General features: G+C 45.8%; 1 protein-coding gene and 1 long non-coding RNA gene across 6 annotated transcripts in view; one reads left to right on the top strand and one right to left on the bottom strand.

Annotated features, from left to right (window-relative positions):
• Window positions 1-27752, bottom strand: part of PMEPA1 (prostate transmembrane protein, androgen induced 1) — an 85363-nt gene that overhangs the window by 6138 nt on the left and 51473 nt on the right. For 3 of the 5 annotated variants that reach the window (XM_081868090.1, XM_081868088.1, XM_081868087.1), the window contains exons 2-3: window positions 8150-8304; window positions 459-512 (exon numbers count right to left, since the gene is read on the bottom strand). In XM_081868090.1, the coding sequence (XP_081724216.1) occupies window positions 459-512; window positions 8150-8263 (168 nt within the window). In that variant the 5' untranslated portion in view covers window positions 8264-8304. Of the gene's footprint in view, window positions 1-458; window positions 513-8149; window positions 8305-10833; window positions 10905-14962; window positions 15058-27752 lie in introns of those variants that run through there. The other 2 variants (XM_081868089.1, XM_081868091.1) reach the window with 2 other exon arrangements.
• LOC309345204 lies at window positions 15284-21318 on the top strand. Its single transcript, XR_014158091.1, has 3 exons — window positions 15284-15670; window positions 17912-17971; window positions 19774-21318. It is a non-coding gene; the product is annotated as an uncharacterized lncRNA (long non-coding RNA).

Here is a 27752-nt window from a genome sequence, read left to right as displayed (position 1 = left end):
TCTGTTCGACTTCCAGGGTACAACTGTACCAAAAAACATCATGGATTTTCCTTCCCCTTGGCCCCAGCCAGCCTAGGCAGCCATCAGGGACGATGGGAGGTCCAGCAATATTTGAAAGGCCACAGATTCCCCCAAACTACCCAGAGAAATAGTGGTACCTCGGGTTACAGACGCTTCAGGTTACAGTGTCCACTAACCCAGAAATAGTACCTCGGGTTAAGAACTTTGCTTCAGGATGAGAAGAGAAATCGCAGGCTGGTGACACTGTGGCAGCAGGAGGCCCCATTAGCTAAAGTGGTACCTCAGGTTAAGAACAGTTTCAGGTTAAGAACCTCCAGAATGAATTAAATTCTTAACCCGAGGTACCACTGTATGCAGTTTCCTTGCATAAAGAGCAGACTTCACTGGCAACTGTGCTGACTTGTCTCTGACTCCAGCCCTGACACCATGCTACTTACCTCTGTTACTCCATTTCCCGACACTGTGCTTTCTGAAGGCCACAAGCTTCCTTCCTAAAATGGGGAAGAACAGGAAAAGGTTGGATAATTCCTACTGAGAAATGCTGCTCACCCACCCTGCCCAAACTTATTAGCGATTGCTAGTAACAACGGCAACTTCCAAAGAGCCTAGCAGTTTCGTATGATCTGAAGGAGCGTCCCCACCCCCATCGTTCAGCCTGGACACTGTGGGACAGCTCTGAGGGCCTTCTGGAGGATCCCTCGTTAGAATCACAGAATCGTGGAGTTGGAAGGGACCCTGAAGATCATCCAGTCCAACCCCCTGCAATACAGGAATATGCAGCTGTCCCGTACGGGGATCAAACCTGCAACCTTATGAGCACCACCCTCTACCCAACTGAGCTATCCAGGTTATAAGGCCTGGAAAAGTGAAACTACAGGGAACCAGGCAGAAGGCCTTTTCGGTAGCTGCACCTGCCCTGTGGAACGCCCTCCCAGCAGATGTCAAAGAGTTAAACAACTATATAACTTCTCACAGACATCTGAAGGCAGCCTGTTTCAGGAAGCTTGGATGGGCGGGGTATAAGAAATATGGGAAGTGACAGAAATATAAGAATGAAAATTTATGATGTACTTAAGGATGTATTATGTAAACACTTAATAATAGGAATAAAGGGGAAAAGTCATCATTATTACAAAAAATAGCACAATTGCTACCTGCTGGCTCACAAGCTGCTCACAATCTAACAGGCATGATACAAAAGGAAAAAGACTGAGGAGGGAAGAAGAAAACAGCTGCTTCTTCAGTAGTCAGTTGACAGGGCAAGGTTGGTTTCCCCTTTGCCGTATGCTCTATTTCATTCTCATAACATCCCTGTGAGGTAGGTTAGGCTGAGAGTGGGTGTTCTTCTTGAGAGACAGGAGGCACAGCCTTTCCAGTAGCAGGTGGCAAAACCAGGGTGCAAATGTCAAGAGTTTAAAATGCATCTTGTACATTATGTCAGTGATGTTTACAACAGCCTTGGGAGGCAAGTGCAGTCTGATAACCTCCTACTAAATAATATGGTCTTCGTATTGGGGGAAGTACCGTAGTTCACTAGAAGAGCACACTGTTTTGTTCCATCCATCCTTAGCATCGCCAGATAGGGTTGCAAAAGGATCATGACGAAAAACTGAAAATCTGCTGCAAGCATATAGGCATTACAGAGCTACGTGAACCAGCATCAGGCAGTATCTTAAGTAGCAGGAGTTTGCATGGGGAAGAGAAGTTGAGAGAACCATCTTGTCTGGTGACACCTCTAAATTATTGGCTGAACCATCTATTCCAATTTCGCCTTGCTTTGGCTTGCTGTCCCTTGGAATGCCAGCAGCCAAAAAGAAATCAGATTGGGGAGGGATGCCTGCTTGGAAGCAGAGGCCATGGAATACTATCAAATTCAGCTTAAAGGTGATGGGAAAGTTGCCCAGAAATCCCAATGCAATATTTATTTTTACAAAAATCCTTTTTGGCAGAGGGCAGGGGGGATGCAAGCATGGGTTAAACAGAAGAAGTGAAATTCAGAGGAAGTGGCTCAAGAACCTTCGGTCTTTAGTGTGACCGGAGCGTGGCCTACTATAGTCAGATCCATCGCTCTGCACACGTTTGCTTCTGGCTGCACCAACCATTACTATGCAGCCTGCAAGGGATTGCTGCCCCAGGGGTTGCAGCCCTTGAGCTGAAAAGGGGCTCCTCAACCCGCGGGGTTAACAAATCCACTCTGCGTCGTCGTATTTTTGTTCCCAGATCTGCAGACAAGGTATGCTGCAACCAGAAGAGGAGGCCAGAAGTGATTTATAGGGAAATGAGATGTTGCTCCAGATGCTTCCCCCTTCCTTCTGTTTTCATAGGAAATCTTGTCTCAAAAATGTCACACATAAGATATGAGGCTACTCTGGAGTGAAAGATAACCAATGCCGGTTTCATATGGAATATTAATTGACTTGAACCATTTGGGTGATGTAACTAATAATCCGGCCGTATTTCAGGAGGCTGCTGTGTGTAGCTAGGGAACTTGTTGAGTACCCCTGCATCTTACGGTCTACTTTTAAGTCAAAAACCACAAAAACCACACGAAAGAAAAATTAGAGACACACATATAAATGCATCTCCAGATGGTGGCAACAGAGATAAAATCAAAAGGGCATTGTTAAGATTCCAGAGAAATGTTATTCTGTTGTTCTTTCTCTCTTGCTCGCTTCCTTGGTAAGGTTTCATTTAAAGAACAAACAACCATGGCACAATTATAGATCCACATTTTTTAAAAAAACCTTATGGTGAGATTTCCCAGTTGTTTTTTTTAAAAAAAGATGGTGCAAACCTCAACCCACCTAGATTGCAACTTCCCTTGCCAGGAGCAGCAGTTGCATAAGGAAACTTGGAATTAAGAAAAGGCTTTACAAAGCACTTAATATGCATTTCCAGCAGCGCTTCCGAAGACAGGTTAGTGCTGTTATCTCCACAAGTGAGTTCCATAGCAGAGACAAGAGCTGAAATGGGGACTTCCTGGTTCCTCACTTGGTCTCTAAAGTCGCAGGTCTATTGAGAGCAAATTCTGCTGAAACCAGTGGGGGATTGCTTCTGAGTAAGTAGCCACACCATGTAATTTGCATAGAATGGTTAGGTCGGAGATGGGGGACCTGTTGACTACAGTCCCTGGCTGGGGTCTTTGGGTGAGATGGGAGTTGAGGCCAGAAACATTTTGGGAGGTCAGAGGTTCCCCACTCTTATATAGTAGTAGTAACTGCAGGACATCTTCAGGAGAAGAAAAGGTTAAGGAGCAGGCCCTTACACTAATCTGGAGTGCAGCCCCTAAGACGGTTGGATGGTGCCTTGTACACCTCCTTCCAACTCCTGCAGCCAAGCTGGTGCCAAACGTCTTGCTCTGCTTTCCGTTGGACCACATCAATGAGGCCAAGAGAGGAGTCTTCTCTGGGCAGCCCAGGACCTCCATACACACTGTCCAGGCTTGTGCCCCCCCGAGAGGTCACTTTGGTGCTGCTAACACAGCAAAAGCAATGAGGGAGGAGCAAGTTACTGGTCAGACCTCACCTGGAGTACTGTGTCCAGTTCTGGGCACCACAGTTCAAGAAGGACACTGACAAACTGTCCAGAGGAGGGCAACCAAAATGGTCAAAGGCTGCATCAATAGGAGTATAGCATCTAGATCAAGGGAAGTAATAGTGCCACTGTATTCTGCTCTGGTCAGACCTCACCTGGAGTACTGTGTCCAGTTCTGGGCACCACAGTTCAAGAAGGACACTGACAAACCGGAATATGTCCAGAGGAGGGCAACCAAAATGGTCAAAGGCCTGGAAACGATGCCTTATGAGGAACGGCTAAGGGAGCTGGGCATGTTTAGCCTGGAGAAGAGGAGGTTAAGGGGTGATATGATAGCCATGTTCAAATATATAAAAGGATGTCACATAGAGGAGGGAGAAAGGTTGTTTTCTGCTGCTCCAGAGAAGCGGACACGGAGCAATGGTTCCAAACTACAAGAAAGAAGATTCCACCTAAACATTAGGAAGAACTTCCTGACAGTAAGAGCTGTTCGACAGTGGAATTTGCTGCCAAGGAGTGTGGTGGAGTCTCCTTCTTTGGAGGTCTTTAAGCAGAGGCTTGACAACCATATGTCAGGAGTGCTCTGATGGTGTTTCCTGCTTGGCAGGGGGTTGGACTCGAGGGCCCTTGTGGTCTCTTCCAACTCTATGATTCTATGATTCTATGATTCTAAGTTACTGGTCTTTGCAGCCACGGCAGGTGCTGGGATTCTCCAGCAATTTGACTTGTCCCCCGGGAGGTGCACTTCGTTGTCTCTCGAGATAAACCGATGCTAACAACTGTGGTTTTATGGTTGCATCTTTTAATGCTCAAGGATTAGCTTGCCCTAAGAAGTGGCCACCAGCCCTGGACTTTCACCAGCCTTTCAACGGCAACACTTAATTTTCACACAAGATGGGAGGATGAGACCTGTTGCTGAGAAGGGGGCAAGGAATTGCTGCAAACAGCCGCTTGCAGCAGTCGTCCTTAATCTTTGCAAACAGATTTCATCCGCATATGCCATTGCGGGAACCCACTAATTTATTTATTTTTTTACCCTATATTTGTATGGTGGTTGAGCTCCTGTGGTGACCCACCTTAGGTCAGGCTGTGTCCCAGCAGCAGATCCCAAACCACCAGTTGAGGACAAATGTGTTAGAGCAGCATCTGTGTGCTATGCGCAAGGGCAGCGCTGCACACATGGGATTCCACTTGGCTTAGAGGTCTGCTTGATAACAGTTTACAACACTGGGCAGAGGAGCGAATCACTCTGAGACATACAAATGCTTATTTTTTCATCATCCCATAGGGCATATTTACTAAGTGGTGAGTGTATCAGCACCTTATGCTCACTGGTTTATATTTAATTTAGCAGTGGGCAATGTCATTGCATTATGCCATCTGCCGCTCCAAAGTCTTCGGGCTGATGTCTGAATACTACTGCGGGGAAAGAGGTGGATGGAGGCAAGCTGTCCTGCAGCCCCAAAGCCGATGCTTTGAAGCATCTACTCCCATCACTCTTAAAATAATCATATGCCTTCCATCCTACATTGTTTTTATTCTGGATAAACGGATCCAGATTAAAACGTCCAGAGCCAGCCTTAAACTCTTCACAGATGAAAAGCAAAAGGTCAGCAGAATGCCTCTTCATTTATTAATGGATTTTTAGTCTCGTCTATCAAATAAAATAATGCCCCAGAAATCGAGATTGGGGGCTCGAGAAGAAATGGTCCTCCTGGGCCCATCCGTGCTCAAAGCAACTGGTTGCCTCGTTTTCTTTCTTTAGCCAACATGGTGCCCTGCAGACGATATTTGAAGGCTGCCTAAAATCATACTTCCAGGGCATTTGTGCCTCTGCTACTGGTTGCAGATCTCAGGTGCCACCGTCCCCAGGACCAGCCCAAGATACGCTGCTGCAATGCAAGGCGGTCTCCCCCACCTTCCATGTACAAAAGGCAAGCCAACCTGCAGGCGAAGATTTCTTCAACAATGGCAACAAGGCAGCTGAGAAGACCAGGGTAAACTCAGTGGGTGCCGGGCAGGCCACACACAGCCCTGTGCCTCAGCATCTGCCTCTCTTGACTAATGGGAGGGCCGGCCCTGCTGCTCCACTGCCCAGGCAGCTATGGTGCTAGACTCCTAAGACCCTGGTAGTCTATCTGGATGCCATGCTCATTTTCAAGGCCACTAGTTAAACACCCCACACTTGATTTTTGACGCAACTGAAGAGATAAGGATGTGAGGCTCCTAAATGCAATACAGCAGCAGGCCATGCCAACAGGAGCTGATGGGACTTGGAGTCCAGCAATACCTAGAGGGACACAGCTCCCTGCCGAAACATTTGTTCGAAGGGGCACATCACACATTACACAGAGGCAAACATATGCTCGGGAGGGAGTTGCAGCCGGTCATGTCTCCCTGACAAGCATGTTTGAATGGTGCATTCATACTTCACAGCTCCTTCACACTTTAGATTTATATAAAGGTAAAGGGATCCCTGACCATTAGGTCCAGTTGTGACCGACTCTGGGGTTGCGGCGCTCATCTTGCTTTATTGGCTGAGGGAGCCGGCGTACAGCTTCCAGGTCATGTGGCCAGCATGACTAAGTCGCTTCTGGCAAACCAGAGCAGCGCACGGAAACGCCATTTACCTTCCTGCTGGAGTGGTACCTATTTATCTACTTGCGCTTTCGAACTGCTAGGTTGGCAGGAGCAGGGACCGAGCGACAGGATCTCACCCCGTCGTGGGGATTCGAACCGCCAACCTTCTGATCAGCAAGTCCTAGACTCTGTGGTTTAACCCGTAGTGCCACCCGCGTCCCATTAGGACATCCACCTAAATAAAACAATGTGAGCTGCAAAGCCATGTGCTCTTGGTTTTACCCACTAGGGGGAGCTTTGCTGCCCCTTATAGGACTGCACCCAACATAAGCAGGCATTGCCTTTATTTAACGGAGAGAAACTGAAACCAGGTTGCAACTCCTTCATTACTTTCAGATTTTGCACTTTGGCGTGACACATGACAAATAAGCTCCTTCAGTTTCATCTTCTGTGGCTAGATTGCATATGCTGAAAAACCGTGTGTATGTCAGGGGGAAACTTCCCCACACAGTTGGGTGCAGGATAGACTAGTATTTTTGTTCCCTGATGTGCTTGGTTTGATCTTGCAGAGTAATTATCAGTGAGCTCTCGAAAATGGTAATCCCTGTTTGCTGTTTGGAATGCAGCAGGCCACAGTATCCCCCCAGTCTACCGCCTCCATTTGCAGCAAGGTCAGGTAAAAGGTAAAGGACCCCTGGATGGTTAAGTCCAGTCAAAGGCGACAATGGGGTTGCGGCACTCATCTCGCTTTCAGGCCAAGGGAGTCGGCGTTTGTCCAGACAGCTTTCCGGGACACCATGAGAGAAACCAGAGCACATGGAACTGTCGTTTACCTTCCCGCCACAGTGGTACTTATTTATCTATTTGCACTGGTGTGCTTTCGAACTGCTAGGTTGGCAGAAGCTGGGACAGAGCAACGGGAGCTCAGCCCGTCATGGGGATTCAAACCAATGACCTTCCGATTGGCAAGCCCAAGAGGCTCAGTGGTTCAGACCACAGCACCACCTCCGACCCATTGCACAGGCTAGACTAGGTGGTTTCACCTAGTCTAGCCTGCTGTAAAGTAACAAAATATTGCCCTAGCCAGGAATGCACAGCTTTGCAGGCACATTTCAGCACCAGGTTTGCCCAGAGCAGGAGTGGGGAGCCTCTTGAGATGACACATCCATTGCTCTGAATATTCATATTGGTTTTTAATTGTATTTTTATGGCTTCTTTTGTTTCTTATGTCCGCCATATAGTCTCCTATTGCAGTTTGAATTCCGTAGACTTGCAATTGCTACCACAGGTCAAAAAATCATTAAGCAGACGGCCAAAACCCTCAGCAATTTTCAACCGGTCTGGGGCAGAAAACATTTGGGAACCACTGACCTTATGTGCTGCTGCTGCTACCTGTATATTTATCGTTTAAAAAGAATTATACTGCGGAGTATGATTTTCAGCTGTTATCTTAAACAATGCATTGTTGCTTTGGGTTTTGTTACCTATCTAACTTGGGGGGCTTTCCTATAGAACAGTGGGATAAAAATACATTTATTATTAATAATAATAATAATAATGATAATAATAATAATAATAATAATAATAATAATAATAATAATTATACAACAGGAGTAGGGTAGGGGGAAGTGCCGCAACTTCCCTAGTGTACAGTATGGTACAGTTTTGCCTCTAATCTACTAAACTGGGGAACAGACAGCAAAGCATCATGGGAGAACTGGGGAGGGCCACAGGCCTGATCTTAGGCCACAGACAAGCCCATGGATCCTAAAACCTTCTAGGATTATCACAGGTCCCCGCTGCACGTGATACCATTGCCAGATAGATTGGCCACACTGGTGGACATTAGAAAAGTTTGCAAGACTATCAGCCCACATATATTTATATATGGACCACTCCAAGTGAGATTGTGAGGGATGTAAAAACCAGGTCAAAGTCCTCCCACCATGGCTGTTCCGAAAGCACCCAGGGTCAGCTGGTGAGCACAGCAAACAACATGAACCAGGCTACTTACTGATGATAGGTTTTCCTCTCTCCTCCGTCCTTGACTGTGCCGATTGATGAAGGACCGTGCAGAGAGTTTGTAGTGATTCAGCAGACACGTGATGACGACCACCATGACCATCATCACCACCACGATTATGATTATCTGTACAAACTCCAACTCCGCTACAGGAAAAAGGAGACAAGAAGGAGAAGAAAAAAAAATGCTTATTTTGAGATCCTGGGAGGAAAAGGCACCAAATCAAGAAAAAGGTACTAAGTGATGCTGTGTCACAAAGCAAGAGGAGAAGTTCAGGTGCCACCAACATTTGCGGCAGGGCCGTAGCTCCGTGGCAGAGCAAATGCTTTTGCACACACAAGGTCTCAGGTTCGATCTCTGCCTTCTCTAGGCACGGCTGGGGAACACCCGTGTGCAAAACTCCGACGACCCACTGCCAGTTACTGCAAGATGGAAATGAGCTAAGTGGACCAGTGTCTGGACTTGGCACAAGGAAGCATCCTATGGTTCTAATGGTGGATTTGGCATTTGTCAACGCCTAGGCATCTGCTTAAAGGAAAAGAGATGCAATGCAAAAGGGATACAAACACCAGCCAAGAAGTCCCATGAGTGAGCAGAACAGTCCAAAAGTAAGAGAAAGGTGGAGCATCCATCTCTCCCAACCCCAAAACAGGTGTGCGAATCTTTGCCCATTTGCTCATTCATGGGCTAAAACTCAAGTGGAGCTTAAAAATAAGAGCAGGTTGCAAATCAAGACTGGGGTGGGTGGTGGTAGTTCATACTAACCATGTTACAACCTGGCTCCAAGAAGGTCCAGTCACTTCAGTTTTGGTACAGTTATTCCGTAGCCAGGCAAAAGAAAACTGAACACTTAAAACTAAATATGCCACTAACAAAAAATGCCCAAAACACGTCAGATGCACACTCCGTGCCATCTCTAAAGGCAGCAGGTTTATAAGCCAGTTTCTCTAAAACATGCCATAACCACTGTGACTAAGCAATGGGCATCTAGTAAGATGCACACTGTGTTCTGTGGCCCCTAACTATTCTTCATAAGCTGCAACAATCTAGGCTGCCGAAAGCAGTGTCGGCATAGTACATGGCTTGTTAGTGCCCTACAGAGACTTGCCCTGGGCTCAATGGGGCAGTAGCAATCATTCAGCCAAACTGGTCTTGCATAGGCTCCTGCATACCAACGTGTAATTAATTTCTGTCAAAGGAAATGCATGGATTCGCATCATAAGCGAGGACTCTAAAGAGCTCTGCTGGAGAGTGTTATTTGTACGGAAGGTATGTGGAGGTCTCACACTGCGTCATGGGTACTCCAGTGCAAGAGAAAGCACCACCAAGCTGCTGCCTAGATTGCAATGACAGGCGGGTGTCACTCTGTCTTCTGAAACAACCAGGAAACAAGGCAGGTGAGGAAGCAGGTCAGGTGTCCTCTGGCAACCATCCTTTGTCTCACCTGAACCAGTTGAGAGCACTTACTAGTTCATTTCCAAGCACCGCCAGGGCATCAGGTAAAGAGTTTTAAAAATTAATTGGTCATCTGCAAGACTGTTGTCAAAAGGTGGGGATTTTTGGAGACAACACTGAGAAGACAGACCTACTCAGGAAGGAGAGTCCACTAAGGACATCTAATACGAGAACTCTCCAAAACCTGGAGTTGGCAGTGATCATTGGCAAGTTAAAGGAAATTGCATATTGCCAGAAACTTGATTATAGGTGTTTTTGCAAGACAAGTTGGAATGCAATCAGCAAAGGGCGCCATATTTGCTGCCAGAAGGAAAAGCCCACCTTTAATCTTTGCTCTGCTATCCGCTATAACACACCAGAACAAAAATAGTCCTTAAAAAAAGAAAAGGAAAACAGGTGTGCTTTGAACTGCTTCAACCTTGCTGCCTTACCAAAAAGCCAGTCTGCAGTAAGGTTTTTAAAATACCTCTCAGGGAAACATTGGGCAACCGCAATAAAGTTCCGAGAAACATACCTTGCACCCCTTCTGACCCCCCCCTCCAACTCCCCCCACCCCGCATGGCATTTCTCAGACACAAACTTCCCATTGACGCTGAGCAAACCCATTGACTGACGCACAGCTGATAGAAACACACAGAGACACACAAAGCGCGCAGGCTTTTCTTAACCTACGCTGATTCCAAACCATTCCCAGTGGCATCCGCATACCAGACTTCCAGACGTAATTTAATTCAGTGCTCAGTTCAGCCAGCTGGCAGTGGCAGCTTGAATGGCTTGAGTTGGCACAAAAGTGTATTGCACACAAAAGGGGGGGGGGTAGCTGGGGGTTGAGAAGAGGAAGAAATGCAATCCAAGCCACCAAATAAACAAGAGCAAGCAACAACAGGCTACTAGTTAAAACTTCATTTGAGAGAGAGAGAGAGAGAGAGAGAGAGAGAGAGAGAGAGAGAGAAGGCAGCTTTCGTCAGGAATAGCTCCACGAGCTTGAGGATACAGTTCCCCACACTTTGCTTGGAGGGTGGCGTGGTTTGGAAGGGATAGAATTTGATCCCAGAGACACAACATTTGATAGAGACTATTATTCCCAAACAGCTTAGCCCAGGGAGGGATGTAAGGTCCCAGGCAGACAGCGCAGTGCCACTCCTGCATAGCTTGCTTTTCTGTCTGCCGGCCAAGAGATTAAAGGGGGGGGGGGAGAGCCGCAAGAGAAAAATGCTCACCTGTGCTTTGGGCAGAAAGGAGGAGCCAGCCTTTCCCTCATGGGCTACATTTGCCAGACTTAGGAACTTTCTTGGAAAAAAATGGAGCCAAAAAATTCATCAGGGCCAGGGCTCAGAAAACAGATACTTAGGGAGACCCCTTATTACATTAAACAGGTAAATTTCCCTTGCATGCCCACTGCAAATTACCCCTCCCACCCCAAACTTCTATTTGGACAGAAGTTGCCGGTGGGGGATGAATATTATTATTATTATTATTATTATTATTATTATTATTATTATTATTATTATTAATTCCGTGAGTGAAATTCAGATCTCCCTGTCTGACTTGTCTCTCCCATCAACAAACAGAACGGACGGCTTCTCCTGTCCCTGGACTTTGGTTGAGCTTCCCCCCTCTGTTATAAAGGGCTACTGACTGATACTTCACCCCTCTGCCTTGGCCATCCCTGTGAACATCACAACTTATCCCAGAGACTCAGGGCAGCTTGAAGGTGATGGCCAAATGAGCCTAGGGCATGTAAGAGAATGCATTCATCCATCTATCTATCTATCTGTCTATCTGTCTATCTATCTATCTATCTATCTATCTATCTATCTATCTATCATCCATCTACCTACCTACCTACTGATGTATAATAGCCCACCCTTCATCAAGTTCCAGGGTGGGTTAAAGCAATCCAAAAATCAGTATTAAAAACAGTTAAAACAAACTGCAGTCACAGGAACAGAGTAATGGATAAATTTCGTCCCACTTGGTGTATTTTTATCCAGGGGAACATCAAGTGCCTTCTACCTACACTTATGCGAGCTCAGGTGTAAGAGAATAATAGCGCTGAACTTTACCATTTTCTTGCCTGGGAAACTAGGAGGGTGGGGTAGCTTGTGAGATGCAGTGCTTAAATCAGGATGCTGGAGGAAGAAATGACCTGGTCCTTTTTCTGGGATCTGGCTATAAAATGAAGAAAGGGGTTTGTGGAATGAATTCCTGGGCTCCCTGGGTGGCTTTTAAAAGAGGATCTGACAAATTTACTGGGCATAAGGCTATATCCATGGCTACTAAGCTTGATGGCTATGCTCTACCTCCACTCCATCTCATTATTAGGTGAGATTGTGTCACGCATGTTCTGGCACACATAAGCTAGGGTTGCCATACGTCAGGAATTTCCTGGGATTTCAATGGCGGAATTAGCTTCCGGGGGATTTTTTGGAAAATAGGCAAAATGTCCGGGGGGTTTGCCAACTGAACAAGGAAGTGTGTGTTAGAATATCACTCTTTGCTCTCCTTTGGGGCGGGGGGTAATTCCCCCCAAAAGCTCAAAACTATGATGCTGATTTCCCCCCCCCCCAAAAAGCAGAATAAATTTTGTTTCTGGATTTTTACTTCTTGAAATATGGCAACCCTACATAAGCACGCCCAGAGAGCACACTTCCTCTTCAAGTCGCTGAGTCACTGCAGCCAGTTGCCATGCAGTGGGGATTTAGAGAGCCAGGTGTTTAGAAGATTTGAAACCTGGAGGCTGGGTGTGTCTTAAACAGGTAAGGAGAAATCAGCATCTGGTGGCGAGGAGCACTTTTCGAGAAGGCATCGAACACCACTGCAGACTGTTTTAAATCCGAAACTATGTTCACAGACAAGCAGCCATGGAAACCATTTTTCAAAAAGAAGGGGGGAAAGATGGGTGTGTGTGTTATTCTCTCCAAAATCTGCTCTGAGTTCCAACAGTGTTTTTAGCCAAGAAAGGAGCAAGCCCTTGGATTGGGTAGTTGGGAGGGAGACTAAATGACTCTTAAGGCAACCCTAAAGTTCTATGATTCTATAATTTCTTTTATGCAATTGGTTGCTAAGTGCTGAATTTAGTGGGGTGGGTGGGAGGGAAGGGATAAGATGATTGGTGAGAGTTCCTTCTGGCTTCCACACGAGGTTCAGCGCCAGCATAAGCAAACAAAATGTGAGGCAAACCACCCAATCTTGCCAGTTACCTTGGAGCAGAGTCTGCAGAGTCGCAGCTGCTCTGCCAACCACTAGATATTCCCTGAAGTATTACATTTCCTGCATTTCTTCCCAAGGGTGCCCCAAAAAACTTCTATAACCACGAACCAGACCCTTGTAAAAACTTTTATTTGCTTGCTTAACTTTGACTTAATTAGTTCGGGTTCAACAATATTCCCTGATCTGGCCTTGTCAGCTGAATGTGGTGTGTGTGTGTGTGTGTGTGTGTGTGTGTGTGTGGAGAGAGAGAGAGAGAGAGAGAGAGAGAGAGAGAGAGAGAGAGAGAGAGAGAGAGAAGTGGAAGGGGAGGATATGATATTATTTTATGATATGAAATTATTTATTTACAACCTGCTTTCCCTATCATAGCATACACCTCAAATCAGCTTACAAATTAGAACAATAAAACAGCAACTGTATAAAAACCATGATCTCCCATAACCAGTTTCAGCAATAAAACAACTTTTTAAAAAATACACAACGCGATTGGCCAAATAAAAAGAAATGAAAGAATAAAGCCTCGAGCTGCAGTGATGTGCTCTGTTTGTGGGGTTTAGGCCGCACAGCTGTGTGGTGTAGTGGTAAGAGCACTGGTGGGCAACCTGCACCTCGCCATCTAATTTCTTGAACCTCCAGCAGCCTCTGCGGACTGGTGGACAAATCTACCACTGGCTTTGGCCCTACAACTATTAACATATGGCCCTCCACAGAGAAATGTGGTCCTTCGTTAAAGTGTCAAGCTAAGTAGGACTGCGGAGACCCAGTTTCAAACCAGCCTTAAAGCCCACTGGGTGATCTGGGGCCAGTTGCTGTCTTACTACTAGTACCCCGCCCATCTGTCTGGGTTGCCCCAGCCACTCTGGGCGACTTCCAGCATATAGAAAAACATAATAAAGCATTAAAACATTGTAAACTTCCCTCTACAGGTGTCTTCTAAAGGCTAAATAGTTCCTTATCTCCTTGACATCTGCTGGGAGGGCGTTCCACAGGGCAGGCGCCACTACCGAGAAGGCCCTCTGCCTGGTTACCTGTAACTTTGCTTCTCACAGTGAGGGGAACCTCTGGAAGGTGCTTGGAGCTAGATTCCTACCTCTCAGGGTTGTGATTCCCCCGCAAAACCATGCACACTGCCTTAAGCTCCTAGGAGGAAAAGCAGGATGTAGATGTGATAAACAAGCAAGCCTGGCTACCAGAAACAAGGAACGGGGGTGGCTTATATGAGACTTACAAAAAAGGGGGCAGATTTGAGCAAAATGTGCATTTGTCGATTTCTATGTATATGCAGGACACGGATGGCGCTGTGGGTTAAACCACAGAGCCTAGGACTAGCCAATCAGAAGGTCGGCGGTTCAAATCCCCGCGATGGGGTGAGCTCCCGTTGCTCGGTCCCTGCTCCTGCCAACCTAGCAGTTCAAAAGCACGTCAAAGTGCAAGTAGATAAATAGGTACTGCTCTGGTGGGAAGGTAAACGGCGTTTCCCACCCATCTCATTGTGGTTGGTAGTGATACCTTCCTACCTGCCCAGTGGTTGGGCCACAACAAGTATTGAATGGGGCTGGGCATCTTCAGGTTTTGGCCTGGTATGGGGGCCTGAGCACGTCTCAGACACACCTTGAACTGCATTTGGGAATCATTAGGAAGCTAGCACAGCCGCTGAGTAAAAAAAATGTGTGTGTGTGTGTGTGCTACTTCTGCCACCCCACTTCTGCCAGCAGCCAGCCCCCTAAATTTGACGCCAGTCTTCAAGGGCAGCCCCACGTAGAAAGCACTGCAGCAATCAACCCTGGGGATTACTCAACCAAGGTTCTTGATGACAGTGTCCTTGTTCTCTGCAAGGGAAAGTTGCTAGTCAATATGTCAAACGCAACCGACAAAGCTCGTCCTTCGCCAAAACCCTTGAACTCAGAAAACCTACAACAAACCCGAGAGGCACTTTACTTAAAGAAGAAAATCAGTAAGAAAAATGGCCAGCAACTGGGTACCGTGCCATGCTCCCCGTCGTTCCTCTGCACCCATCCTTTCCAAATTTTGCGGGGTGGCTTGCCCTTTCCCACATACCCACCCCCCTCACTAATCAAAACAAGATAAATAAGCACAACCTTAACGCACCACACATGTCAACTCAGCCTTATTTACCGTTTTCCACAATGCCTTCAACATATATGAGAGCAATCGCTGCCAGCGAGAGTTTCATTGGAACCAATTTTTTTTAGTGGGGGCTGGAGGATAGAAATTTACCCAGCAACAGTATCCAAACTCTCCTCTCTGGCTCCCTGCTGCTTCCCACTCTTGCTGGCTTTTGGTGCTTGAAGCAGAAAGGGAGAGAAAAAAGCGCCAATCTCCATTCAGCGAGCGCAGAGCGTGCATATATATGTATATATATGTGTGTGTGTGTGTGTGTATTTTGTGTGTGTGTGTATACACACACACACACATATATATATATGGCGCGCATATTGTCCCAACCATCTCAATCCTCACCACAGGGAATTGTCTAGAGAGCCTGTAAATAAACAGAGGCCTTTAAATCCCCCCCCCAAAAAAAGAGGGGTTGAGGAGAGGAGCAGGGGGTTTTTTCTTTGTATTGTAATGAGATACATGTCCAGAAAAAATGTGGCTCTGAGGAGGTTGGGGCAGCAGGGGCGAGGGGAGAAGGGTAGCAACAAAGGCCCGTCAGGCGCAAGGCCCTCCACCTCATTTGAATGTTTGGGGGGGGGCGAGAAAGGGGGCATTCAAAGGCTCCCTTTGTAAAGAAAGCCTTCCCCGCACAACCAGGAGGTGGGGGGTGGGGAAGCAGGAGGCGCTGGGCCCTTTTTGTTTGGCTGCAGCCATAAGGGGTTAAAGGTAAGAGCAGCCCAGCTTGGGGGGGGGGGACGCAATCCTCTTGTCCTTGTGTTAACTGCTTTCACCCTGGGTACGGTTGGCTGAATCCTAGACAGCTTTAAGCACTCTGGCAGACAGACAAGGGAGCCTCAAGGGTGGAGTTCAAGCAGGCAGCTTTTGACAGTCACATCACGAGCCTCACGAGCCCCAGAAGAGGCCGCTCTGCGGTGGGAGAGTCGCAGGGGGCCCGGGAGAAGTTCACAGAGGAGCCCATGGAATTGCTTGCCTCCCCCCCCCGCCCACCCCCAACCCTGTCCTGCACAACCCCTGCCCCGCAATCTTCCTCCTTGCACCAGCCCTGTTTTAGGAGCGCTCGTCTTCCAGAGCAGAAAAGGGTTCCCACCGATGCAATTTTGCGCAGCGCATGTGTGGATGTGAGGCCAGTGTGTGTGTATGTGAGTGAGGGGGGAGTCTGTGTTTTAAGATTTACCGCAGGGCAGAAAATGCCCCTCCAAAAGCAATTCTTTCTGCCCCGCTCCCACAAAAGCGCCTGTTTTGTTAATTCGTTTGATGACATTTGCAACGCCGTAGATGTGATTTGTACATTACCTTAAGTGTCTCTCTCTGTTTTTAATGTCAAAAAGAAAGTCAAGGGAAACAAAAGAGGGGAGAGGAGAACTAAGCTAATTTCAGATGCATATTTCCAGGTATTTCATCATGTGCCCCCCACAAAACATTTGTCAGCGTTAGGAACAGTAAGAGCAATATGTGCCTTATGAAAGAGAATAAGCAATGTCAATATAAGTTGATTATTGGAACCCAGCAGCTGGCAAGTCCCACAGCTTGAATGCACATTTCCCTAGAATCTGGAAATGAGATGGAATACACAAATATTGGTTTGTTTCTCTATATTTTTTTTCTGCCAGGACCCCCCCAAAAGTCTTCTGAATCCCTTCTTAAGGTCCCATTTCCATCTGATTCCCAGACAGGGACTTTTCAGTGATGGTGCCCCATCCTCAGAAAGGTTCACCTGGCACCAACTTATTGTTTAGGCACTAGGTGAAGATGGTTTGGGGTTTTGTTTTTTGTTTTTAGTCAAGAAATTTTAGGTATTTTGATATTGTCCAATCTGACTAGTATGTGTGGTGTGTGTGTGTTTGAAAGCGTGTTTTTAACATTGTTAAAATGCCCTGCTGTTCTTTTGTTTTACCGAGGTGGTTATTGTTTTCGAATTGTTGGTTTTAATATTTAGCTGCCCTAGAAACTCCTTTAGAGTTAAAAGATCAGAGTAGAAATGTTGGCAAATGAATTAATAAAATCACATAGTCAGATAATTGCTGTGATTTTATACAGGAGCACGTAATGCAAAAGCCATTAAATCAAACGGCAAAACAAACATACTACCATCTAATCAATCAGTTTATTAAAAGGTCATTAAATCATCTTAATGGTACAGAAAGATGTCGCTCGCCCAGCCCTATCATACAAGGAGGCACCTTGAAGATCCAGGTGGCTTGGGAGCACTGATAAGCATCACACCCATAACCTTGGGTGATCAAGTTTCTATCCCTGAGTTACCACTGGGTATCTGTCCCCTTGATTTCTTCTTCCTTCCATTTGACTGAGGTTATGCAATTATCATGCAACCAGGGAGAAGGGGTTCATTTTCTATAACCAATCAACATCTTATGCATCAATAGCTTTTAACTCACACGCACAGGTGAGCTTCATCAGAAGCTGAGAACTCACAGGAGGAGGCCAGGCCCCTTCCCGCCCCCCAAAGTGATCCTCTAGCTCCACCTCTATAATTTAGAATCAGTGCAAATACAGAGCAGGAATATTGATGCCTTTGCTATACAAGAGGCCCTTCTCACTTGGACAGAGTGGTACTCTAGGAGTTCATGGATATATTTTCTTGCATTTCATGTTCACGAAGTATTGTTTTTGAGAAGGCGTAAAGAGGAGTTGAATTCACTGGGTCAATTCAGTCTGCTAGTCAGACCTGTTTGGGGAGAGGAACCCCTCAAAATCTAATCTCTGATCAATATATTATTACTATAGTAGTGCTAGTAACCCAATAACAGTGCGTCCCCCCAAAAATCATTTGAGGTACAGAAACAAACTACACAGATTTACCATTCTGCTCATGCCTATTTATGTATTTTTCATATATATGCATTTTGTATTTGGCTTCCTAATCATTGTCACTTTTCAATTAGAGGAGACCTCATTCCATTTTCCCCCCTTTGTAATTCTCCCCAGGGAAGAGTGATGGATGCACCAAGCTTTACGCGACGGACAAATGTGGCTTCGAAATGCAAAGTAAGGTCACACTAATTTAATTTAGCATAATTTTTTTTACTCCTGCATACATTTCAGAGGCAGGTTCAGACACTGTGTTGGAGTGACACAACCTGCTTCTTTGTATTTTCTGTCTAGACAAACACAGACGCTTTGGGAATCCGGGCAGCGTGAACAAGGAGCAATGCATAGATTGCTTTTACAGATAAATATCCCCACTAAACACACACACACACACACACACACACACACACACACACACACTCCCATAAGCGCTATCAGTTTCAAGGACTGAGTGAAAACTTAGTGACAGGTCACTGAGGGTTGTCAGCAAGCCTACAAATTGTCTCAGGAGTTTTGTTTTTTGTTTTTTTGCAATAGCCAGTTTTCTCAATTATGGCTCCAAACCATATTCTAGTGGGACTTGATGCGGCCTTTTGTGGAAAATGTGGTTCTTGCCTAACAGCAGAGCATACCGAGCACAACTCCAGTGGTGTGTTGGGTAGAATGATGAAAGAGCCAGTGCACAAATGAAACACCGCAGGTGTGCATCACCCAAGTTTACAAAACTTATTAATGGAAAAAATAATAATAACTAGCACTAGCCCCATTCAGTTGTTCTGCACTCTCAAACCCATGCAGTGATGGTTGAACGAAGGGGGGAAATGGTGACCAACTCATTGGACCGTCTCCATCCTAGGAGCCCCTTCTGCAGTCCCACAGCCCTCCATTTGCTGGTGGCTGTGGAAGGAAGCCTGCTGAACTCAAGTAGGATCTCTGCACGATTAAAGAACCCTGAACCTCCGGCTTTAAAATAATGCGGGAAGTCTCCTCGAGTAGAAACAGGCTTTGCACTACAGAAGGTCAGTTGGAATGACAATGGGGATGTGTGGAAGAGGGCAGGGCCTGACAGCTCTATCTTTCTGTGTGTCTCTGCGTTTGTGTGCAATGCAAACTGAATGGGACTGAAATGGATTTGCTCTCCAAAAATCCCCTTTGTGGATTCTGGCAGCAAATGTTACCTGGATATATTCTTAGATTTATGGCAGGGATGGGAACCTCAGGCCCTGCTGACGTCTCCAGGCGTCTCTGCCTGATCCTTAAGACTCTTCCCAGGCTGCACCCCTTGCTTGGCACCCTCCTTGAGCGCCTGTCCTTGAACTCCAGAGATACTTCTTTGCTTACCTGGATAGACATGTGCAAAGGGGACTAGCTCACCCTATAAAGGTTAAAACATTCCCTTTTGTTGCTCTGCTCGCTGTTGCCTCTGGCCTGCCCACTATGTGGCCCCCTGAAAGGCAGCCCATAAGGGAATGTGGCCCTTAGTTTATGGGTACCAGTTAGGTACTGCCACTTAACATTAGCACTTGGCACACAAAATATCCCAGAATCGAAACAAACTTTTGTTTTGAGGGCATCTGATAAGATTCTGAGAGCCGACATGCAGAAGGAGCCAACATTTGACGGTATTTAACATCTCAACAGTATTGACAGTATCGAACAGTGGATATGCCGCAGAAGACAGAATTTTTCATCGTTTATTTGTAACGTCACAACCGCTGTTTAACTGTACAGTATCTCATAAGAGGACTTGCAAAAAGCACATAGTTACTCTAACTCAGTTTGACAAACCAGGGAACGTTCACTGAATCGGCACAATAGCATGGAAAATGCCCCCCCCCCCCGATGTTATCAAGTTCTAATTTTGGTGAATTTTGGCAAAGATTAGGAAACGAAACCTATATTTCACATTTTGAGGATTTGATTTTTATTATTTAAAAAAATGTCTTAGAATATAATCTCAGGTGTTTTTTTAATTCTAGAATCTTTGGAAACTTTGGTATTCTTTCTTGCAGATAAGAAGTTTTGTGGACCATTTCATGGTCCTTTGGAAGAGAAGCAAGAGTAGCCACATTTCAAATTCTGGAGATAATTACCATGTTTCAATAATCGAGCTACATACTGGAAGGAAATGTTTCAATGCTAGCTCCCTTAATTACTTCGAAAATAAATAAATAACCAGGGGATTTCTGGAGACCCAGAGAAACCCAAACTTCCTAGAAGCCTGTGCACTCTTCCATGAACCATCTTTTTTTAAAAAAGCAAAAAAAAAAGCTCTGCCCTACTAAATCTCCCTCCTCCCTCTTCTCTCAGACACACACCCTTACTGGCTAACAACCAAATATGTGCAAGACATATCCATGTCTGGACTCCTGGCTGCCCACAAAGATATGAGGGAGGGGGGAGTGTCTCAAATTTATGAAAATCTAATCTTGTTAGTCAATGCAATCTGTGTGACAAGGCAGAGCGAAACTCATTGTCATTCTCACCAGCAACCCCCATGCGGCTGACTTGCACCGGGCATGCAATTTCATTTATCTCTGCTCCAAGCGCAAGCCTAGCCAAGGTTTCCTCCTGATTTGAATGAAGACCTGCTTCTTTAGAATCGCAAGCCAAATTGAAGCAGACATTTAAAGGAATAACTTTGCAAGGGGGAGCCAGGCGCTTTCAAATGCTGTAGCCATCGAGCGTTCGTAGGGATAAAGAATGGACAAAATATGTTCCTCTCGCTCTCAAATATTACTTCTCGCCCTTCATCTAAGGAACTTGGGAAGGGGAGTTCCGCAGCCCTACTCGAGAGATGCCAGGAATTGAATCTGGGACCGTCTACAGCAGGTGCTTTAAGTCTGAGCTATAGTTCTCTCCACAGAACCATGGGAATATGGATCAGAACCCAGCCAAGGTCTCCCTGATCCAAGAACTTCAGCCATTTTCAGGAAGAATTAGTACTATGTGTGTGTGTAGTTAGCGGAGGATTTCAGCAGCAGTCCCACCACCAATCTATACACATCCATTATAATATTTCAGATATACAGGGCACCCTACAGCCATCCTAATGGACACAGCTAGCTCAGGAGCAGATCCTGCCACTCCTTTCATTCCCTGCAAATGAACAAACTGAAAAAGTCTCCACACCAGGCAAGGCTCTTAGTCATAGCACATCAACCGAGAAGGGAGCATGTACATATAATTTTGTTGCTATTTTATTGCACCTGCAAGAGTACACAATAATGGGATCGGGCTTGCATGTCCAGTGGTACCTTTGGTTACAGACACTTCAGGTTACAGGCGCTTCAGGTTACAGACTCCGCTAACCCAGAAATAGTACCTTGGGTTAAGAACTTTGCTTCAGGATGAGAACAGAAATCGCGCGGCAGCAGCGGGAGGCCCCATTAGCTAAAGTGGTACCTCAGGTTAAGAACAGTTTCAGGTTAAGAACGGACCTCCGGAACGAATTAAGTTCTTAACCAGAGGTACCACTGTACTGTTTTACCTCCCAGTCCTTGTGGTAAAGTCAGTGACAAGCTGCGTTTCTGAAGAAACAAGCAAACAAATTGATAATCTCATAGTCAAAACAAAATAAAAAAATTCCTTCCAGTAGCACCTTAACGACCAACTAAGTTAGTTCTAGGTATGAGCTTTCGTGTGCATGCACACTTCTTCAGATACTGAAGAACTAACTTAGTTGGTCTTTAAGGTGCTACTGGAAGGAATTTTTTTATTTTGTTTTGACTATGGCAGACCAACACGGCTACCTATCTATAACTGATAATCTCATGTTGGCGTTCTTTTGAGAACTCTTGGGTATGCATTACCCATATCAGAAACTTGTGAATTAGTTTGTCAGTCCTAATACTTCACTCCATGTGACTGCAATTGGACTTAGTTCTTCAGATGCCTTCTCCAAAATAAGTTGTTCAGGAGTGAGCATCTGTTCAACATCTCCCACAGCGAAAAGTGATGCAACAAATTCATTAGGCTTCTTCACTTCCACCCTCTATTCCTTCAAACATCTTTCTTGTCTCATGGCCCAACGGCCTCTGTCCCCAGTTTGACATACATAAAGGCCTTTTAATTGATTGCTTTTATTGATTGCTTAAATCCTCTTCCAAAAATTGCTTGCCTTATTGTCAATTCACAGTTGTTTTGCCAGAGTTTCTTTCTGTTCTCATTTATGCAAGATGCCCACCTTTTAAAGCAAGGCTTCTTGCCTTCTGTAGCTTCACTGACTCTGCCCATTAACCATGCTGGCATCCTCTGAAGACATGTCTGCACCTTCCTTATATTTTCAGTGGGTTTTTGCAGCCAACCGCACAGGCCCCTGAAGCAAACTGTTTGCACCGTGTGGCTCATTGCTCCGCTCTCTCCAGGAGTCTTCCTGCCTAACATAAACCGAGCAAGGCCTATTTTCATCTGGGGAAAGGGTTTGAAAAACCAGGAAACGAGTCACTTTTTACAAGGAACGAGGTTTGCCTAATAAATATGGAAATTTCTAGCAACTTCCCAGTGTTCCCAAGGCCAAATTTTAGCAAGGTGGGGGCAAAACTGGGCATAGGAAATGGAAACTGGGCAGCGGTGTTATGGAACTGCAACTATTTCTCCAATTATTATATCACCAGCAGACCAGATCTAACTGGCTTGGGAAAGAGCAGGGAGAAAAAGCAATCAGGGTCGAGGACGCCAATGAAGTTAGTAGGAAGGAGCAGCAAAAACAGAAGATCAGGCCATATAGAGATGATAAGGACAGAGTTGGGTTTTCAGGGCTTGGCACAGGAGCTTCTAACATTTTTAGGCCTGTAGGCACATTTGGATTTTTGAGTGAGTGGCATGAGCTCCAACCCTGTGGTCTTCTTTTCTCCCTTGTGTGAATAAGCCCTCTCCCCTGCAGAGACAAGGAAAGAGAAATTGCATGCAAAGTTCGTTCTTCACACCTTTCCAAGGGGTGTGGACATAATAATTAATATGAGCCTTGAAAAACACAACAGAGGTGAAAGAGGAAGTGAGAAAGAATATCACTCTTCCAACTTCCTCCTTCAGATCTATGTACTTTTCACAGGGCTCTAAATATTATTTAGCATAACTCCAGACCACTGAGATATGTTTTCAACTGGGCTTTCGGCTTTCACACACTGCCAGGCATTTCCACACAACCATTCAAACGGCATTTCACCATCTAACAATGCCATGATACTGTTCTGCATGAGGTATGCAGTTTCCCTAACTGGCAACACTGGCTGAGATCCATGCATACATGTGTGTGTTTGTGAAGAACAGGGGGAAAAAACCCTGGTCTCTCTGGGAACACGGATGCAAACGGCACTTTGCACAGACTTGTAGAGCATCCCAGGAGACAAAACAGAAAACCAGGAAGAAACCTGCAGTGTTCTGCTGTCCCCCCCAATGGTGCACCCTCAGAGGATGTTTCTTTCCAAAAGGTATCTGCAGAATGTAATCCTAAATCAGCATCAGTATGGTTTCCCCCCCCCCCCCCTTTGCTGACTGCATTGCTGGAAGCTATCGTGGGGGGGGGGGTAAGCTTGAATGCTAAGAGCTTCTCAGCTAAGCACAAACACCTGTGTTGAATTCCAAAGATTATGATGGATAGTTAGCAGAGAGGGGAGAAAAGCAGAGGGATAAAAGGATTAAAGGAAGATTCACAAAATATACATGAGTTGCTGGGTGGGAGAGATACAAACTGCATGGCAGCAAAAAGCTCGGTCAGGAACATTTGTGAGTCAAGCTGAGTCCAACTTGGTGCTTTCCAGATATTTTGGAGACCACTGATCTAGAGGGCACCAGATTTGGAGAAAACTGCTCTAGGCAAACTTATTTATTGTTGCATTTATATCCCACCTTTCCTCCCAGGATCTCAAGGTGAGTTGCATAGTTCTCATCCCCATGCCATCCTCACAACAAAGCTAGGTTAGGCTGAGAGTGAGCGATTGGCCCATTGTCACCCAGTGATTTTCATGACCGAGTGGGAATTTGAACTCTGGTCTCCCAGTTCCTAGCCCGGGAACTCTGACCCACTACACCACACTGGCTCTCTTGGGAAAGCGCCCTTCGGTTGTCCATCAGTAAACTGCAGGTTCCACCAGCCCTAACCGAGAGCACTAGGTTGGTGAAGGGTGAGAGCGGGTGCCAATTTCACAACTGGAATAAGCCATGTAAATTAGTCACATTGGCATCTACCTGCCACGCTGAGCGTTGGAACTCTGTGGGGACAACATTAGGAAGTTGCTCAGTGAATGGTTACTCAGCATAGAATTTTGCAACAGATTAGATAGATAGATAGATAGATAGATAGATATAGATAGATATAGATAAATAAATAACAACAGGGACGACCTTGGTCTTTCCGATTTCAGCAGTGCCCTGTGTGAAGCCAAAATTCAGCCCCCCCCCCCCCGCCTTCTGTTAGGTTCAATTCACTAGGTCATAGTTGCATTGCCCTGTGATGTCCCCTAGGCTCAGCACCCAGTGTGGCAGCAGAACTGGTGGCGCTGCTCTGATAACAACAAAACCTTGAACTCTCGGAGACATTGGTTTTCAAACTTTTCACGCCCGGGGAACCTTTACTACACCAATTCTAACTCTTCTATATCCGCCACTGACTCCGCTCAATGCTCGCCGCAGAACTCTAACACTGCAAACTCCAGAGGTTCCTGGGCTGAGTAGTTCAGTGGGTTTTGTTGGGTGGGGTTGTTGCTGTTGGCTTTTGTTTTTGTTTTGTATCTTAATTTTAGACCTTGTTTTGACTTACGTGGAAATTGTTTGGTCTGTTTGTGCCTTTTTAAAATGTTTTATTTGTTGTTTATTGCTACTTTCGTTATGTTGTAGCTATGTGGTCTTTTCCCATGTTGCAAGCTGCCTTGAGCTTGGTCTGAACTGTGGAAAGGTGGGATACAAATAAAATTATGTATGTATGTATGTATGTATGTATGTATGTATGTATGTTCTAAGGTGCAGGGTTTTTCTGGGGGGCAGGCTAGGGCCTCTGTTATTCCACTTATACAGAGAACATTGCTTAGAACACAGCTAACAGTCACTTGCAACTTCACATTTCAGGGGTTATATTGGTGATTGCAGGCTAGCTGTCTTTCAGGAACATTGGTCCACTACTGCCAGTTTTGCCATCAAGAAATCCCTGATAGGCTTCTGCAGAATTTCAGGGTGTCCTCAAACATGGTTCAATTTTTTTTTTATCAGAGCAATGAAACATTGTGCTGTTTCCAAAGATCTCACAGCCTCCACCCACCATAAGAGAGGGCTTAGGCTGAAGAAGTTTCTGTGTTGTAACAACCTCTCAAGCAAGCCGGACGGAAAACATTATTGGTCAACCATTTGCTGTTGCATTAGTCATGGGCAGCAAAGCCTAAAACTAAAAGCCAGGACTTGCTGTGGCCTTGTTTTAGATGCATGGTCCTAATCCTAGTGATGATAGGGAAGAAAGTGTCCTTGACTGTGTCGTGTGTGTGTGTGTGTGTGTGTGTGTGTGTGTGAGAAGTTCTGAGATGGTACAAGGGGCCATTACCACCAAGAATGCTGGTGCAGGTGGGCAGGCAAGGTTTGTTTGGGTTGTAGTTTAAGGCTGCTGTTGTTGTTTTTCATGTTTTCAATGCTCTCCCCCCCCCCAATGCTTCCTGCAAGTAGAAAACTAGCAAAGCAGGAAGTAAACTAGAACCTTTCCCCCCAACTTTGCTATCTTTCTGTTTTCAGTGGGACACACACAAACAAACACATCCCCAGCTGCAATCTGTTTTTTCCAGGTCTTGGAATTAAAGAATTCAGAAATCCACAGTGAGTGCCCTCATAGTTCAAATTGCCTTACAGTGGTATCTCAGGTTACATACGCTTCAGGTTACATACGCTTCAGGTTACAGACTCCGCTAACCCAGAAATAGTGCTTCAGGTTAAGAACTTTGCTTCAGGATAAGAACAGAAATCAGGCTCCGGCAGCGCGGTGGCAGCAGGAGGCCCCATTAGCTAAAGTGGTGCTTCAGGTTAAGAACAGTTTCAGGTTAAGAACGGACCTCTGGAACGGATTAAGTACTTAACCTGAGGTACCACTGTATTTTCTTTTTTAGAATGCTGCTTAGCACCACCCGCACCCCCAAAAAATCAACACCTCTGATATCCTTAGAGCTGCACTTGTAGCGTGACTCACAAAAGAGGACGTGAACACTGGCGAGAACTGTCCCCAATTCTATTTCAATCTCAGTTTTCCACTTGTGTGGCACCGGATCTCTCTCCCTTCTCTGCTGCAACCCCAGGTGTTTCTCTCCTCTCCCCCCCCCCTCCTTTTTTCTCTTTTTTCTTTGGTGGTGGTGGAACATCAAACAAGCTCTTAAGAGCTTCTGCTAGCAGTGCTGATCATGCGATCCCATCACATGTGCAAAAAGGCAAAAGATGAAGTTTAAAAATGTAATGAGCAGCTTTCTTTATTACATAAACCGAAAGAGGCAGCAGAAATGTAAAGGCCCTTAAAGGGCCAGTACAGTGGAACCTCGGGTTGCAAACGTGATCCGTGCAGGAGGCACGTCCGCAACCCACAGCATTCGCAACACGCAGCGCCGCGTCTGCGCATGCACGGATCGCCATTCGGTACTTCTGTGCATGCGCTGAAACCAGGAAGTAACCTGTTCCAGTACTTCCGGGTTCAGCACAGTGTGCAACCTGAAATCACGTAACCTGAAGCGCCTGTAAACCGAGGTACCACTGTACTGGGAATTAGGAGAAGCAACGTGCCTCAAAATATACCGTATTTTTTGCTCTATAAGACTCACTTTTTCCCTCCTAAAAAATAAGGGGAAATGTGTGTGCATCTTATGGAGCGAATGCAGTCTGCACAGCTATCCCAGAAGCCAGAACAGCAAGAGGAATTGCTGCTTTCACTGCGCAGCGATCCCTCTTGCTGTTCTGGTTTCTGAGATTCAGAATTTTTTTTTTCTTGTTTTCCTCCTCCAAAAACTAGGTGTGACTTGTGGTCTGGTGTGTCTTATAGAGCGAAAAATACGAAAATGCGGTATTTGAAAGTTGGCTCTGTGCAATTAGGAACCCATAATTGTTTGGCCTCTTCTCCTGTTTTGTCCTATGCACCTTCTCTTCCTTTTCTAAGGTCCTGCTTCATTTTCGCTACCTGGCCCATAGCTGACTTGAGGTCAAGTCCCTTAGGTCACAACTCTTGGAAGTCCTTATTTAATGGTAGCACAGCTACATTAATAGGGTGACTTCAAAGTATAGGGTGCTTTGAGGATTATGATGTTCACAGATGGTTCTGCGCTTCTGAAATGTTAAACAGCAGTAGGAAACAGAAAGACACACACACACTGCAGGTAACTGTAACTCCTAAGAGCATTTGAAGATTGAATGAAACGAAGTCTATGGAGGCCAGTCTCTCCTGTAATGGTTTTCTTCCATGGAAGAATATCTGTGGCAGAGTCAACCGTCGCAACATCAGAAATCAAATCTATGTGGCTTTTTGTAGGAATGAACGACAGACAGGGATCCCGTCTCCTAACCTCTGGATCTTGCAGTCAACATCTACTGTATGTCAACGTTAGCCTGCCACATATTTCACCTTTATCCTCAGCTTCAATGCTAAGTAGCACAAAGCAGTATCAAAATGGGTCAGATCCAAGGACACCCTTTTGCAAACAGGCAAGAAGTCTTGTATTGACGCAAGAGCTGTTTTCACGTCTCTCACTACGATGTTGCCCAAGAAAGGTAAAGTTAAATCCACTGACGCTACTCTGCTCTGTGAAGAGCTTGCACAAGTGCCCACACAGCTTGTGGTGCAACCAGACAATGAGAACTAGCTATTATTGACACCTTGTATGTGCAGGTGTTTGTGGAACAGCATTGGTGGCGATTTTCCTTCTGCTCGCAGTTCTTTCAGTCCAACTCAAAATATTTTAAGGTGTCTAGAGGAGTAACCTGCTTTGGGGAATATCACACACAC

The sequence above is a fragment of the Podarcis erhardii genome, assembly GCF_964252035.2.
Source record: "Podarcis erhardii genome assembly, chromosome: 6".
In the NCBI taxonomy this organism is placed as follows: Eukaryota; Metazoa; Chordata; class Lepidosauria; order Squamata; family Lacertidae; genus Podarcis; species Podarcis erhardii.
The sequence above is the reverse complement of the archived record's forward strand: the minus strand, read 5'-3'. Positions and strand labels throughout refer to the sequence as shown.